Here is an 18,665-nt window from a genome sequence, read left to right as displayed (position 1 = left end):
CATAGAATCGGGATCGTGGGATCTTAGACCATAAGCTGCGTTATGTTTACATAATTAATAAATCGTTGCTTACTGCTTAGAGTGGCCGAATGTATGTAAATGTAGTTAGCTTAGCTCTAGTAGAAAACCAACCTTAGAGGTCAAATTTCTGATCAAAACGGCAGCAATCATATTTTTGTACAAAAAATACTGAAGTCGCTGCGCTCTTTTAACATGTACCGCTTCAGCTTTACTTTCAATACTGTCGGTTACTATTGTACATGTCAATACTATTTAATTAACTCGATAAGTTACACGGTAACGATTTCATTATCTCGATTTATAAATAAGTTTTTTTCGCACAGCTTTTTAAGAGATTACGATATTTGCTTGTGTAGTAAAAGTATTAGTAAACATTTTATGGATACATACATTGTTTGTCCGAAATAACGAAATTGATTATTATTTACATTACAGGCTATGTGTTAAATAGATTTTTGTCAAGCTACACATGCCTTTGACATCGAGTTGGGACTCCTTATATAAATATATAGGTATCTTACACAGTTTAGTATCAGCTTAAGCACTAAAATATTATTTGAAAGCATTTCAAATTCGCTTATAAAAAAATGATATATTTGTTTATTTAAACACGCTATGCATAAAATAAAACATAAGGAAATACTTTTCAATTAAATACATATCCACCAAATCGACTTAAAGCATACTCGTAATGTCAACAAGTGCGATATAAAAATAGTTACTAGTATAGTCATGCAATGATATCTTAGGTCAAATAGCGATATGCAAACCTTAATTCTCGCTGGACACAGCATTCGCAGTGTTGCTCTGACACTTCAGGGCCATCGGGCTTCCGAATCTTGCTTGTTGCAGCTGAGAACAGAATCGATCAGCGCCAAGCAAAATTCAAAATTAGCCAAGTCTCGTGAGTTATCATATCATAACATTACAGTAATACCTAGTACAACACACTGCATTTTTTAACTCGACTTACATCTAGATTTATCTCTATACCAAACGACATTCTAGAATTCCATTAAAAGGCCACTCTAGACTATTTATCTCTTTCCTCAGGCACTATGTAACTTATGTGAAAACTATACTCGTATCCAGGATTAGGAGGTGATAAATTGTTGTAATACTACATATATACATATATTAACAAAACGTAACAGACATTGCAAGTTCTCTTTATTGTCAATCTTATCATATAAAAATCATCAAGTGCATGGTGAATGATAAAATATTGTGATGATGATGATACCTGTCACAGTCAGCGCCTGAGTCAAATTTATTACTCTTTGGTAATATGTATATAAACATTCGTGTTGTACGGTTGATCATTCAAACGCCAAGCATCAGCCGGTCTTGGATGCGGATCCGCACGCTATATGATTTTATTGCGCTGACTCGCTCACACCACAGAGTGATAACAGTGTCAAACGCATGTGCCTTATCCGTGTTTAATATACGCATTAAATTTGAGGAATGATGAAGTTTAGCTAAAGTTAAAGGATCTATTATTTTTATTGATATTGTATTTTAAGATTGGAGTTGATACTAAGGTTAATTCATAAGTTTATCCGGTAATTGTTGAATACTATACATGTGGTTGCATAAGGCGCTGATTTTCCGGTGACGTGAAAGGACTCCTTGGCGATCAAAGGATCAAAGTCGGTACTAGAAATACCTGTGGTCAAAAATGCAGTGGAAAATGTCAACTATACATACATTCATATAAATATTTAACAGCAACGTCAACTCTGTTTATAAAAGGGTTTTCATTTTTATGTATGATTGTGGTATCGTAGAACGAACTTTGAGCAATAATGTAAATTTAAGATTCTGAGAAGCTACCATAAGTACTATAACACACTCTGACAAAAATAAAGAGTTACTTTGTGGTTTTCCAGATATGTTTTGCGTGGCGGCACTAAATCTAGTAGCTGCCTTTAAAAACCCTGCGGCGTCTAAGCGCGACTCATTCTTCAAGGGCCAAAGGTCAAGATGCTAAGCACTTTTGTGTTTTTATAGTGGCTGCAGGGATCTGACCTTCAGGGAATTTCAAATAATTGATTGATCCTACTTCAGTAAGGAAAACTACAACGGAGATTTATTAAGATATTTGATATTTTATTGACCTAGATTGCAGTGCAGTTTACATTCTGCCTTTGAAACTCGATTGATAGTCATATTTTCTTGCGAAATTATTCGCATGATATAAGCGATATTTAAAGCCACTGATTAGCGTTCGCTATGTTGCGTAAATATTATTTTTATTCATTATAATTGCACTTTTATATCGCTGAGCAAAACCTACTGCATACTTTGTCAAAGGAGTTATTATGTTTAATTTTGTAATGAACGATAAAATAAACTGGTAATAGAGAGACTTACCGTTTCCGTTGGTGTCCACTTTTCTTTTTAAGGGGCCGTTGTTAGTGGGCTGCATGTGCGACGGCAGCGGCGGGGGCGGCTTCGACGGATCAAACCTGTTTGTAACAATAATATAAGTAAAATGAAGTACGAGTACATAGTAGCAAGCTATACACTTATTGGGGATTTTTGCTACCTAGGGCATTTCCTCTTAGGCCTCGTGGTCCCATCGGCTTGTTCGATTAATCGGACCACGATTTTGTTTTTCTACTGGTTCGATTGATCGCTGGAACTCTAAAGGTCTCATAGTCCGATTATCTCATGGGACACTATATTTCCTAGTCCGATTGATCGAACGATGAGGTAGTTTCTTTCCTGTTGGATTGATTGATCGGACATCACTTTATAAACCGTAAAGACTTCATATTAGGTTTTGTCAGTCTGGCTAAAGATTCAGATACAGAAAGGTTATCTCATCTTAACTAATTACTAGAAACTGGCATTTGATAAACTTTTCTATATTTTCTTAACCCCCTTATTCATAAAAGTTTACGGGCCTGATTTATAGTTCGTTTTTTTTAGCATTAGAAAGAACTTGAAAGAAGGTAAGCGATCTTGGCATATCTTTTAATTGAAAAACCCTTTTTAAAAATCAATAACTATTACTTATGAAAGCAGAAGAATATAAATGATCGTATTACATTCATAATTGTTACATATTTGCCGTAACTTATTTTTAAAATGTGTTTTTCAATTAAAAGACACATTAAGATTTTTACCTTATTTCTAATGCTAAAAAAAAAACGAAGTATAGTTAAATTATGTTTTATCCCTTTGTCAAAATGAGAGATTTAATAAAGACAAACCATTTATATCATAGCTATTTCAGGGCAGTATCGCGTTTATGAATAAAGCCATAAATATATAAAAGTGTACTTTAGTTAGCACTAATTATTGCAGCGTCTGCCTTAGACTCCTTAGAGTAATATAATATGTATTTTTAAAGAATGTGTCTTTTATTTCACAATCCTAACTTTCCTTATTCCGAAATGTGTTACTAACCCAGCGAACTGATATACATGGAAGTATTCTGTCCGCTCAGTTATGACCCAACGTAAACTATTCGATTGTAGGCGGTGCTTACAAACTATTCGATTCGCAACTTTAGTTGGTCCGAGATGACAGTCAGTGACGGATGGCTAAATTGATTTATAAAAACACGTTTTTTTATAATTAAAAGTGTCTTCATGTGTCGTGAACTGGTGCAGAAGTTATTTTAGTTCATACCAAGGATAGTGGAATCACTTTTCACTTGTAGTAAACAGATAACTTCAGTAAAATTTGGAATAAACATGACGATTTGTTTTCAATACTACCGTGCTAAGCTAAAACGTAATAACTGCATACGACTTTCATAACAACATACGACTTTTTAAATTGCGAGGATAATAGGGATGGTGTTATGCCAAATGAAGTAGACTATTTTATTAACTTGTGCTTGGTTTAGGTATTTTCTATATAATCATAAATGTAGTAATGAATTCTTTCTTACAGATTTGTATTTTCCTTTTTTATTTCATGGAATGGAGCTGTAAAAAAACTACCTAATTATTTCAAATTAATAATCAAATTTGATATTAACATTTTACATTACTTTCCATTCAGATTCCCACAAGATGCTATTCGCAGAGAACTATGGAAAAAAGCTGTCCAATTAGAGAGGCATGAAATTAAGTGGATGCCTGGAAAGATATCTAGAAAATGTTCTATTCATGAGATATAACTCGTGAGATAATCATACCCGGTCTTCTATATGTAGATACACTTCCACTGAATTAATTTAACAAATACACACATTATCTGAAAATGTTGGTCATTCGAATCCACCCTCTACCGTCACATATATGTAGGTTCTCTCTCAAGCCATTTCCGTCAGTAGTAGAAGAAGAGCGGCAAATTTAGAAAATGTAAGCGCGCGAACGGGTGTGGTCCCATACAAAATTTTAATTTTGCACCTTTTTCTACTGACAAACTTGCTTGACCGGCTATATACATATAAAATATTTCCATTGGAACTGAAAGTGGGGATTTATTGTGACTCCGCCTATTCAAATATTTATGACCCGATTCGTGTACCCATGTAAATTTTGCAGGCTGTATAGCCAGTCCGAATTCTAAGATCAAGTTTACCATACATTTACAATGGCGTACTTGATCTTTGAAAAACGGACAGACTATGTATACCTGAATGTGACTTCGCACTGCCATACAAATTGATAATAAAATATACAAAATACTTATTATCGCGGAATACATTTATACAGCAATGATATATTTACTTATGTTGAGTTAGTCTGTCATTTCACAACAACATTTTAACTAGTTATCTTTTAATCTGCATTAAATTATTATACGTGTATTATTTGACTGGTTCTTCAATGTATGGCATAAACCTATCCCTGTCCAAGTCATATTCTAATCAAATATGAACCGCAAACTCTGAGCGGCCAGTACGTACAGCAAGAAGGTTATTAGCGGATTAATGTCGCTGATTGGTAGTTATTGACATTATATGCATTTCATCTACACTTAGCTATGTACCATTAGTGTAAAAAAGATGACTATTATTTTGTTTACCAGCTTTGATTGCAGGCTCTGTAAACGCGTCGTCTTATTTAAATGTAGGCGTAATTTTGTATGTGTGCTAATTTGGCCCGAGAATTTGAACGGTAATGTTCCTAAAGGCGGTTTCCATACTAAATATATGCGTTCACCGTACTAACCTAAGTCTACCTAGGAATATTAGTACATTACTACAGAGGCCGGGACAAAAGGGGTTGCCGGCCGAAGACGTATAGACGGCCGAGCGAAGCGAGGCCGGATAGGTCTGAGGCGGGCAATCCCATTTCCCGCCGAGGTATGTATAGTGCTTTTCTCAAACATGCAATGAAATAAATAAAATAAAAAATCCACGAAACCCAAGTTTAATTTATAGAAAAAACTAAAAGTAAACTACACCCAAAATATAACTAACACGTACCTATATCTTTATCACGCATGTTTTACACGAGTCGTGTATTTTTACTGTATATTTTCATGTATCTTTGATTTTTTCGCCTTGTATCCGTCTGATTGTCGTTTTCGTCACATAAGTTTACATAGTCTTTCATGTTGATATCATGTTTCACATACATCGTTGCTTTATGCATGGAGTAAATACGATTTTGATTTTGTAGTTACAGTAGAGTCCGGTTATAACGACGCTCAAGGGACCACTGATATTACGTCGTACTAACCGGACGTCGCATTAAACGAACTGCCAAAGTAAATATATTTTTTAAACAAAATATTTATTTATTTATTAATACATATGCGATAATCAAAGAAAAAAATAACATTTCAATTAAAATATTTATTTACGTTAGTATTACAACCCTTTGTCTTCAATTGAGAGACTTTTATGTGTTTACAAGAAGGTACTTTTGTAGGCAACGCGAAGACTCATCATCCGCAAATTACTCGTATCCCGTAAAATAAAAAGTCGTAATTCTTGGGAATCTAATCAAGATGACAATCGTACATCGACAATCAAAAAAGTCCAAAAACATTTCAATTTTCACTCAAGCTTTTATCGCTGACTGTGTACTTTTGTTTCAACAAGCAACTTATACTCAATTGAGTCAATTCTTACAAAGCCAAACTCAATTAGGATGCGTTTTGTCACACAGTTACTATGGCCACCCCCTGAGTCCATCATCAGATCAGCTCGAAGGTTCAGTAATATTGCATTGTCACCTAACTAAGATAATTGTGTATATGAAGTTTAAGCTCAATTGAATAATGGGATTTAGGTTTTATTTTGTTTGCAAGATTACGAAAACTTGCATGACTATTTCATCTTGCTGCATGCTTATAGGCAAAGGGGGGAGAGGAGTCGAGTGCGCGGGACGGAGTAAGTTTCTTACCAACAAATTATTTGTAAAAACTACGTCGCTCGTCGTTGTAACCGGACTTGACGGACGGATTTTGTGTCAATTTCCGTCGTTAAAAGCGGTCGGTCGTTATAAGCGGAGTCGTTCTAAACGGTTGTACTTTCATAGTAGCTTGTACTAAAACCAAACAAGTGCCTATAGTTATGTCGCTATAAGCGGTTGGTTGTTATAAGCGAAGTCGTACTAACCGGACTCTACTGTACTTTCATTTCTTTAAAATATGCCAACTGTTTCTAATAAACTGTATTTTTGTTAGTTTCCCAAATAATAAAATTGCCATAAGCAACCATATACATACTTTGTCTTTGACTTGGCGGCAGAGGCAGCAAGTTATTTAAAATCAATTCTGCTTACGCTGGCAATTCCAACTCCTACGATTACAATTAATATTAATTTCATTATTTCGTCGGAACTCATATTAAATTAAAGAAATCAACAACGCACTATAAATCCAATAAAACAGAAATACAGAATGAAGATTTTTCAACTTTGCCTCCATAACAATTTAAAAAAATGTGTTTCAGTAGACCTTTTTACCGCTAACGTTCAGATGAAATATTTTAATAAATTGATTTGTGTAGTTAAATTTATAAAATAAAATTATAAAATTTGGTTAATAATGTATTATTTATTATGTTCATGTTGATTTTATACAAATAAAACTGCAAATTATAGCAAACATTGTTTTTTGTTTTTTTTTTATAGGCGTAGTGGCAGAGTGTCATTACGAACCATAAAGCAAATACTGCCTCTAGTTCTTCTTTAATGGATGAATGCCTCGATGTTGTGTCACAAATATCTGTGAACTGGAAATTAAAAAAGAGGACTTTGCCGGCCTAGGCCTGCAAGCTTTGTATGAAATTCCATTAAGGACAGAGGTCCTTAATGTCCTAGCCGCACCTGAAACCTCATACTTCGCAGCCTATTATAAGGAACATAACATCAATATTTCATTGCATGTTTGAGAAAAATATATTATTTCCACTGAATCTTGATTTGATTTATCTTGAACACTATTTCTTTGCATGGCCTTGCCTTTGCTTGTTTTGGCGATGCTAATTAATTACTTTTAAATTTTTCATTGTAATTAAATAATAATAGCAAATAATAATTTTAGACTTGGCGCGTATAGTACGTCAGTTCCTCACTCTGCAACCCTGACCACCGGCAGCTTGGGCCTGTTTATATATTTTTTGTAATGTTTTGTAAGTGTAAAACCCTACACAATTAGGACTAAAACACCTTGCACTTGAATTAAATACTATTAAAATAACTTTCTAGGAAAAAAAATACTTACTTTTCCGGTACCACAACCGCCGGCTGATTTATTGAGAATAATGTTTGTTGTGGCATTGCTGAAAATAAAAATAATACAGTATTTTTAAAAGGCCCAATTTTACAATACAAAATATTCAAAATTATCACAAGTTGTTCAGCTGAGGAACATTGGTATTTTCACGGAAACGCTACGTACGTGTGTCTTGCTATTTCAATCAGTTTCCGAGAAAATAAAACAATTATGCACTACATCTGTAACTACTTAGTGGCACTCGTTTTGCGGAGAATACTTTTCAGTTTTCTTTTCACAATTTGATGTATCTAGATACGCTGAAGCCAAGGGCCGTGTGTTATTTTAAACGAACCATTTGAAGCCAACCCCATTTTGGGACAACCCCAAATTTCATGAATATAACTCAACCGGTTATAAGATATAAACATTTAAAATGGATTTTTCTCACTGACTGACCTAACGTCAAAAACCTACTTCCAGATGACCTAGCAATTTGAAAGTTAGTGTCCAGCTGGGTAATTGTGTGGTTATGAACCTAAGATAAAGAAACAATATTTATTTTACGATTTGTAAAAAAATATTATATTTTCAAAAAATATATATTTATTTTCACACAAGCGTCTTATCATATTTGTAATAGCAAAAATTAAATTTTGTTTCGAAATCAATTATGATGATTACTATTTCTTTCTAAAAAATAATGATATCCCATCAAAAACATGAAATGAAACAATGTGAAATGAGATTCTTCGCCGGCAAAATAATTGAGATCTACATGTCACCAAGTTTTAGTCAACACATTCACTGCCCCCAACGCACATGTGCGTTCACCGTCATACAAGTTTGTTCCTAGGCCACGCCCCCTGGCAGTGAATGCGTTAACTTGGAATGTACAAACTAAATCTTAGAACATGCTACATAGAAAAATACAATATAGCATGTGCGTAAATATTCTTTTCATTTCTCATGCTCTGAAAGAGGGTCATTGTTGTTCTAAGAGGTGTGCAGAAAATGATATGTTTCTGCACTAGAGCATTTTAGGTTACAAGTACGATTTTACTATTTTTTTTACGATAGGTAAGCAATTGAAATTTGTTATACATTCTGATATTTGACTCACCATTCCATAAATAACCATACCCTTAAAAATACCATAAAAAATTATACTAAAAAAAACACATGCATAGAGTGTTTAACTCGGGTGAAAGTCATTATTTCAGCCTCGGACTATAGGCACTCTCACTGCGTTCGAGCGCCAAACTACCTCGGCAGAAATGAGTGCCTTTGATCCCTTGGTTAACAATCTACTATTCTTTCAATATTTTCCTGTCAATATCTAAAGAAAAATGGGGACTACTTATGTACCTAATGTCAATGTTATGTTAATGTGTGTAGAAGCGGATGTCTTAAGCGACGAACTAGGAAACTCACCAGAGTAAGCTGTGACTACCGGGCGATGTTGAGAAACACCAGGCGCGGAAGCGGACGGCGGAGGGAGCTGTTGGGCTGACGGGACTGATGGGCCTGCGGCGTGCCGAGGCGGCGATGAGGCCGGCGGCGGCGGCGGCGGCGCGGTCGCCACCGGCGGCAGCACTGCTTGCGGAGGTGGCAGCGGCGGCCAGGGAGCGGGCGGCGGTTGCGACATGTACGATTCGCTGATGAACATCGCTATTTGTGGAATTGTCTCCGCATTGGCTGCGTTCGATTGCATGTTGGAAGAGGCTGCGGCCGAAGCGGCGTGTTTCTCAGCTAGCACGCGAGGGATTTGCCCCGTTGCAAAAAACTTATTTTGCTCTTCTTTGCTGGCGTGAAGAAATTTACAATTTTTACGTGTGCAGCCGTTTCGATTCTGATAGTCGTGGCAAAATTGTAAGATCTCTTTCATTCTATTTGTATCGAACTCATGGCGATATTTGCACTGTCCATATTTGGTGCAATTACCCCTGATGTATTCACGGCAGATTTGTTCGGTGTTTTGAGTATTTCCAGATCCAGAATCAGAAGAGGACGGAGATTTTAATGTTCCCAACGCTGATGTTGATGGATGTTGCCGAGGTAGCATGAGGCAACTAAAAAATTACAATTACTCTATTTAATTATTCACCTTGAAACAGTATAATTTGTGAGAATACAGAAATATTTCAAATTAGATACAACATTAACATTAGATACATGAGATGATTTACAGTAAAGGGCCAAAAAGAATGCACATCGAGCTTTAGAAAGAGGCAATCGGCTAATTTCGACTTCGTATAGCGATATCTGTGTCGCACACACCATGACGTTTGTTTTGTCAGTCATGGTTCAAATGCGAGAGAGTGCAGTCGCCTATCTAAGTCAATATATATATAGAGCTGCTAAAACCCCTATAAAATTAAATTTGTACTATGGCATCTATAGGGAAAAAAGGTAAGCCGTTACTCTACCAGTCACGCGAAATTATCCACAATGTTTATAAATATTTTTTATCTGAAGCCAACCAATTTAAAAAAACATGAGGATGTTAATGTAAGTAATTATTTTAAGAAGGTTCAACAGAGATTTGTCATTACAATATTACACTTTTTGTCGATCTTATATAAAATATATATTTATGAAGATTATTTTTCCCTAACAAGAATATAGCAATAATTAAAAATAGTTACATCGTGTTTTACAGCTCTATATATTTCACGTGAAATCAAAACAAAACAACAATAAAGTACTTAGTTCTAAATTCAAATTCTGATAAACGACTAACCTAATAATTGATGTACATGGAAATGAGCATTCGTTTGTATTCGGAAATGCGATGATTGCCGATGTGCATTCTTTTTGGCCCTTTACTGTATAGTAGTTAGTAACCAATCGTACTGGTCGTTGGTTTCATAGAAAAGGGTAAAAACAGGACCCTATTACAAGAGTCAAAGACTCCGCTGTCCGTCTGTTTGCTTTTCTTTTTTTAAGTATTTAACCGCCGGTTTTTCTTCTGCGCAGCGACGTCATTTTCCATAGCGCTGACCAGACGCCGACGCTCGAAAGACGCCAGATGTGGGGGGGGGGGGGGGCTTAAGGAAGGTTTAGGTGTATAATTTTAATTTATTAATCCGTGTGAAGCCGGGGCGGTTCGCTAGTATTAAATATTATTGTGATTTTTGGTGGTTGGTTTACTGTGGCAATCTGTACCATATTATATTAGCAGTGATTTGGTTTTGGATGCAACACCGTGGTCAAGTTAAAATAGTAATATGGATAAGCCTTTAAGTCCGCGTTACCTTTAAAACCTTTAGAATAAAACTCCTTTTTAGTGTAATAAGTATAACATATTTGTAAAATATACATCAAATAAGCAACTGCTTATTAAATATCAAGGTCATTCACCCCGAGTAGCAACCAAATCCCCGATCACTGCATAAATTGTTGGAGTTATATGATTTCTCAATTCTTGAAAAATGCATTATGTGTTGTGATATTATGTGTTAATGTAATGTATGAATGACCCTCAATCAGGTAAGATTGTTTACGTGCTTTTTCGTCGCTTCTAACTATTGGCGTTACTTAAATAAGTAAACTGCTCACCTATATTAAAAAGCAGTTTCAAAACTTATGAACCAAGCGAGCCGCCAAAGATAGCCTGGTGCCTAAATGCTCCAACAGCTCATAGTTTGCTACTGGTCACATGCCCCACAATAAGTTAATTCTTATTGAAGCAGGTCAACTTCCCTGACGCGACATCTGCGGAATTTGATGCGATGTAGACTAATTGCGATTTAGGCAAAACAACACACTAGTCATTTTGCGTTCTAGACCATCTGCGGATAACCCCTTTTTATATACTTAAATTAATCCAAAAACATTGTAAAAAAATAATCTCTCTCAACTTATCAATAACTTCGTAATTATTAATTAACTAATCTTTACTCAAGCATACATACATATATGTTTTAGAAATCGAATCCCTCCCGTCGTCGTCAAAAATATGAATGTCAGGAAATTCTAAATATGTATCTGGTAACCCTAGACATGGGCGACATGGCACATATAGTTTTTAGGTTAGCTGAGGTTATTTTAAACTGAAGCATGTGCAAAGCAAACGCTCACGTTTTTAAACCGATTCTCAAAAAAAATTGTAAGCGGGTTTATTAAATGTATGGTTTTTTTGTTGAAACAGTTTTTGTGGAAAATTTCAAAATGACGGATCAATCTTAAGTGTTCGTTGCTCACAGCATTGCTCTACCCGCAGACACCTGAAGATCTCGAACAAATGCTCCATGATCATGTTTACCAATCCAGACATTGATGCCAGTTGGTCTAAAAATGAATGGAGAAAAGAAAGTGGATGAGCACTGCTCTGAAGGCAACGCTGGAGAGAGTAAGCGATTACGTATTTTTGGACCAGAAATAACTCTTGACGGTAACCCAAGCTGAAATTAGTACAGTAGAACCCGCTTAATACGATCACGTTTAATACGATTTCCAGCATAATACGCCATTTTACACCGGTCCCTGCAACTTTAGGCCTGTTTTCATACATTTTTTCACGGTTAATACGACTCGCGTCCCGCTTAATACGCCATCTAAAATTCCCGTTACGCACCATATGCACGTTTGTGTCATTGGCATAACCGTCGTACGGTCGTATTGTTATGCAATACGCCGTTAGCTAACATTTTTTAATGTGTTTATTACCTACCTTAATAGGTTTTTTGTTTTGTCTAATATCTATTGTCGGGTCCGCGGGTGCCCATAACGGTATGAGAATGCTAATGCCATTTGCTTGACGGTTATGGACCACGAAGTACAAGCTGTCGCTCCCAGATTTTTATTTGCAGTGAGTTACTCCACAACTTTCTAGTTGAGCCTATCGTTAGTGTTTCTTGATTAAACGTTGAGTGTGAACTTATACCTACACTTAGATATCATTCGCTCATTATCACCGCTGCGGTGTTTGTACATGAAATAATACTAGTTTTTTTTTCACGTTTAATACGACTTCCCGTTTAAGACGCTTTTTTTGCTAGGTCCCCTCAGAATCGTCTTAAGCGGGTTCTACTGTAGGCGTATTCAATTGGGATGAGGGGCATTTGGCAAGCTATTAGGCGATGCTTTGAAGTCCAAAACCCCAGTCACTGAAAACCAGGGCCTACTACCAATGTGTTCTCCCTTCTTTACTGGGAAGTGGGAAGTAATAACCTACGCATGCGAGACATAGATGTTGACATTGTTGACTGTCGGAAGGGTCCGCCAGGTAAAAGTGGCACAGAGCAATGGAGCGCGTGATGCTCGGGATCTCCCTGCGATACACAATCAGAGATGGGCATTAATCGATTAATTTTTTAGTTAACTAATCAATCGATTAAAAATATCAATCGTCATAATTTAATCGCGATTAATTTAGTTGCGATTAAATTAGTTGTAAGAATGTACAACTAACAACTAAATTAGTTCTAGTTTCAATCGACTAAATTTCACGGTTAAATCTATATTAAAACTATGTCATCGCTGGTTTTTGCATTTTTTATTTAAATTGAAATATGTAACTAAAAGTTGGTATGTATGTACATTGGAGGTACTTATATGTTGTACCTGTGTTGGTTTGGGTAGAATCTTGCAGCTTTTTTCGAAGCAGATACCTTCAACCGATTGAGCTAAAATTATGTATACACTATACACGTTTAATTTAAAATGCTTGAATGACAATGTAATATTATGGGCAATAATATAACGATATATGTGTAGTATATATCGTTATATTATGGATACATATAAAGATAAATAGCGAAAAACTGCAATGTTTACAAGTCGCAAACAATAATGAAGATTGGTGCATTATTAATAATTAAGTTGTACACGATACCGTAAAATGGGGTGAGTTGGGTGAAATTTGACTTTCAAACCTCGATAAAATTTTACTTTTACATGTGAAAACTGAATGGTGTATATAATGTGATTCGGACGTTTGTATTTTAGTTTGTATTTTATTTTGGGTAGTTCCATTTCATAACTTTGACGATAATGAGGAAAACCCACCTCACCTCGTAGTGCCTCGTATTTGGGGTGAGAGGGCTTTTCATACAAAGGTGATTTTGGAAAATTGTTAGATCGATTTTTTTATTATGCGTATTATTATAGCCCCATTTTAAATTGGAATACATTATTTTTGTAGCAGTAGCCTTAAAATCCCTTCTCACCCCCCTCTCAAACCAACTCTCCCCGCAAAACCTACTCACCCCGTTTTACGGTACTGAGTAAATCTTAGACAAAGAAATTATCAATATTCTGCTGTCGCTGTCAATAATAAAACTCTTTTTAGTTACACGCGGCGACAAAACAATGGGATAATCCTACTTACCTGGAAGTTGTTTATTGCATTTTGATGCAAGTGCCGACGCATTTTCTAAAAAAAACACGTTCTATTTATTGCATGAGACATCTGCATGTTGTTTATTATCTATGCCGTCTAATTTGTTTGTCAATGCACAAAGTACCCAATTTTTATTTACCCTTAGATAAGAGAAATTTTACACTCCATAAAAATGGTCAAAATATCGCAAGTAACACATGTGCTATTTCATTTTTATACATGCGTTAAGATGTCCTAATCTGCAGGCTGTCAACATAGCCATACCGAGGTTTTCCATTTAATTTGCTTCTAACATTAGTCGCGGAAAAAATAGTCTAACTAATTAGTCGATTACAAAAATTAGTTGTCCGTAATCAATCGGCAACTAATTTAGTTGCAACTAAATTAGTTGCACTCTATACAACTACGATTGATCAGTCGTCGTTTTCAATCGTCAGTCGCAATTAATTCTTGTAGTCTTAATCGTTAATCGTTAGTCGATTACATTTTGCCCATCTCTGTACACAATTCGGAATGAGGATATGCGCCAACGCAGAAAAATTATCGACATCGCCAAAATAATTGCGCAACTGAAGTGCAAATGGGCCGGCCAAATCTGTCGCTGGGATAACGACCAATGGAGCCAGCAAGTACTGTTATGGCGACTGATGGAAAACCATGAACTAGATGGTCAGACAACATAAGAAAGACGGCAGGGCCAACCTGGCATAGAACCGCCGCATTCAGAACTATATGGAATTGAAAATCCATGAAAGAGGCATATGTTCAGCAGTGGACGTAAATAAGGCTTGTTCACGAAAAAAAGTAGCCACCTAAAGTTGAGTTTTCTTAGGTATATAGAAGCTTTTTGCAATGCTACTACCTGACATTCCAAAATAAATATGATCAAGTTTAAGAAAAATATATATTAGTTTTCATTAATTAAATAAAATCATAATGCCGAGAATAAAGTAAATATTCGTAAACTAATTCTTGTCGCCTATTGTACAGAAAAGGGTATTGCGATGCGGCAACTCGCAAAACGATGTAAAATGTCCAAAGACGGTCTGCGAAAAGTTATATATAAGTTTAGGCAGTCTAATATGCCAGGTGAGCTGCCAGGTCGCGGTTGCATAAAAGGCTGCGTGAAGCCAAAATTAGACGCGGCAATAGTTGACTTGTTCTGCCAAAATCCATCGGCCTCGAACCGAGATGTAGCCAAAAAGCTGAAGACTTCGGTTGGAAACATGTAAAATGCTAAAAAAAAATCTTTTCAAAAATTCGCCCCTAAAATCTTAGTATGGCAAGCTATTTGCTCATGGTGGCTTAAGAGTTCAAGCTTTTTCACTACTGGCACAACCAACGGAGATGTCTACCGACAGGAGTGCGTTAAGAAGCGAATTTTGCCTTTATATAGGAAACATGCACGTCCTTCAACATTTTGGCCTGATTTAGCTTCAGCTCATTACGCTCAAGCCCCTTTAAATTTGCTTGTAAATGAGAATGTTATTTATATTGCAAAAATATGATCCAGCCAAATTGCCCAGAACTTCGCCCGATTGAAAGTTATTGGGCAAACATTAAGCGATACCTTCTCAAGAAAGGTGCAGTAGCCGACTTCAAAAAAATTTGGAACGCGGCCGCTCGTCAGTTAACTTACACCTCAATAAGAACACTAATGGCAGGCGTTTGAAAGAGAGTAAAACAACTCGTCAACTTGTAGGGTTTCTACACTAAATGCATTGTATTTTATTTTCTAAATGTTTACACATATAATTATTTGTTTTTGTTTTCAGTAGCGTAAGAAATAAAAGATTTATTTACATTTTCCTATGGCTACTTTATTTCGTGAACAAGCCTTATGCTAAGAGAGAAGATTCGTTGGTGTACATACTGTAGAAAGTAGATATATTTTTATACACAATTTCGTAAGAGTAAACCTCCATTCACTTTTTCATTGGATAACAAATTTGACTGTACTTTCTAGCAAACTATGGGATTAAGACAATTTCATGCCTTGTATTTGACAGGTAAAAGAGATGATGCTGTACAGCTCCATACAATTTACAGTAAAAGTTAATGTTTGACAATTCAGTGACCACAAAACATATGCTGCAGCAGAGTGCCATCTGTTTTAGATGTCAAACTTTAGGTGCACCTTTTTTTTAAATATCACCTCTTTTTTAATATGGCTTTTACTCCTCGCTAAATTTAGCAAGGTGGATTCTGCCAATGTCGAGGTGTAGACTTTTGAATTGTGAGACGAGAATGTTCGGTTAAATTTTAATTATATTTCACCTCTATTACAATCAATTCTATTTGGTTGTCATTGACAAAAGATGAGAACAGATTAGACAGCTACACCAAAACCTCCTGTAATCATAATTTCTAATATTTACTTTTATTGCAGGGCAAATACTATGATTATTTGTTAAGTTAGAAAAGTGTCTAACCACATGCTATATCCCACCATTCATTTTTATCACCGATTGTAGTAACTAGGCTTATTCCCTTGACATGAGTGAAACAGAAAATAGACTGACTGAAGTGGTTCACAAGGGCACTGGCACAAGTGTGAACAAGATAAAAGAGTGACAAACAGTCCTAAACCTGAAAAGTATGAGGAAAAATCAAATAATTGTCTTTATTGTGTCAAGCTGTTTAATCTGTCATATAGTATAATATACAACTTGAATCGTAATTCAGTTGCCAAATATTTAAAAAACTACTGTGTAATTAATTCATATTCATTCCAGCTCTCAACAACCAAACTGAACTAAAGGAACAAAAAGACTGAACGGAACTAGTTTGAGAGAAGCACTCTCTGTAGTGACCAAGCCGGCACAAGGCTAGTAGTAGTATGTATGACAAGCCTACCTACCTATCATATAGTGCAGGTACCATGAATCATCATTTATACTAATTTTCACCACATACTACTATTCTACGAGAAAGAGAAAAAATCCAAACAAATATTTACTCATTCAGAAACAATACACCTTCCTACGTTGTAACACCTACCTACATACTTTATATCTAGGGTAGGTCTTAGTTTATGTAGTAGTGAAAGTGTTAAACATGAAATGGGAATAATACAACTACTACACACATAGAGAACAATGGTCAGATTGTAGTAAATATATTATAAACAGTAAAAATTGCAAGTGTCACTGCTCACAAAGATTTGAGGTCTAATGTAGGATAACCAAATAATTATATTGGTTAATTTTTACCAATTGAAGTGCTGAAGTAGATAAATAATAATATATTGCCGTAAATCACGTTCGCTTTGCACAAATGCACAAAAAAATAAAGATACGATTTTTAGATGAATACAAGTTGTAGACTGACTGCATGGAGCGAGTTCATCACTAATGGCCGACATTTCGCACGTAGCACCGCACGACAGTAACAATACGCTGTCGCCGTTTCTCGCACCTTATACAAAATGAACAGGGTCTTTTTATAAGGAGCTGTGCGCTTCAGCTTCAGGTAAATAGAAATATATTATAGTAGACTATACATGGAGTACGGACCTACCCACCTATCATAAGGTGAGCCGACTCAAAAACTTTCTAAAACAGTAAGCTCACCAGCGTGACTCGGTGCCGAATTTCTTTTGGTAGTATTAAATACAAAGAGAGACAATATAACATACAAAACTTACCAGATATGTAAATTGGGCTAGCCGCCAGTCGTTAGCTAATATTTGAGCATTGCGCGTCCCGCGTCATAATATAATAAAAAATCAAGTCATTACTGAACGTCCTCTTTTGTCCACCATTAGTTCCATAGTTTGTGTACTTTTAAATAATAATCATTACTGACACTCAACGTGCGCCCGTCCCGTACAGTTAAACCCAACAAACAACAACAAAATGGCGGAAGCGTGGCGTATGAAGAGAAAGAAGCCACGGTTGTTGGCATTGGCAGAGTAGTCTAGAGACTTACTAGTCTTTGGTCTAGAGTAGTACCATCGTCGTCGTCGTAAATTTAAGTAGTACCATAGATATATAATATTTAGAGATGACGTCAAAGCGAGCTTTCAATGTTACCACTTTTGTTTCTAGATACTAGTACGATTAACAATTTAACACCACCTTGCTGTAGCCATGTCGATAAAGTCATATCGATAAACTATCGACATTTGTTGCAATTTTAATTTTACTTGAAAGGTTTAACGATACCTAAAATGAAAAAAACGCTTTTATTCTTTATTGTGGTTATCGGATCACAATTTTATCGTCACGCCCCAGCAGGGAACGAAGGGAAAGTTCAGATATTTAATTAAAATACATAAATACCTACTAAAATATGTGTTCCGCAATAATTGAATTATTTTATTATATTCTAATATATTTATTATTCATTAGCATTTCAATTATGTTTATGTTTAACGAAGATATTGAAGCTTCAATTAATAGCTATTTCGTTCCGCTGTGTAGCTTTTATTGATATATAACATGATTAAAAACGACTTTTCACATCCCTAAAAGAGCACACATACGTTATTACGCACACATACACATACACCAAAAAAGGTAACACTGTGATTTGCTGTTCATCTTGCCAACAGTATGGTTGTCCTTTATTGACAAACGGCATTTGTAAAAGAGCAAGGAGAGAGAAATGATACTAGTTGCTGCGCCGTCAAATAGAACAGACAGCGTTGGGGGCTTGTCAA

At 35.7% G+C, this 18,665-nt stretch overlaps 1 protein-coding gene across 2 annotated transcripts in view; it reads right to left on the bottom strand.

Moving 5' to 3' along the window:
* Positions 1-17,890, bottom strand: part of LOC134679246 (DNA translocase FtsK-like) — a 49,509-nt gene extending 31,619 nt beyond the window's left edge. Inside the window, exons 1-5 of one of the 2 annotated variants that reach the window (XM_063538134.1) lie at positions 17,649-17,890; positions 9,091-9,728; positions 7,666-7,723; positions 2,398-2,492; positions 792-873 (exon numbers count right to left, since the gene is read on the bottom strand). In XM_063538134.1, the coding sequence (XP_063394204.1) occupies positions 792-873; positions 2,398-2,492; positions 7,666-7,723; positions 9,091-9,721 (866 nt within the window). In that variant the 5' untranslated portion in view covers positions 9,722-9,728; positions 17,649-17,890. Of the gene's footprint in view, positions 1-791; positions 874-2,397; positions 2,493-7,665; positions 7,724-9,090; positions 9,729-11,217; positions 11,333-17,648 lie in introns of those variants that run through there. The other variant, XM_063538135.1, reaches the window with a different exon arrangement.
* Between the last annotated feature and the right edge of the window lie 775 nt (positions 17,891-18,665).

This window comes from Cydia fagiglandana, chromosome Z (assembly GCF_963556715.1).
Source record: "Cydia fagiglandana chromosome Z, ilCydFagi1.1, whole genome shotgun sequence".
Taxonomy (NCBI): domain Eukaryota; kingdom Metazoa; phylum Arthropoda; class Insecta; order Lepidoptera; family Tortricidae; genus Cydia; species Cydia fagiglandana.
This window is presented reverse-complemented; position numbering and strand designations above follow the sequence as displayed.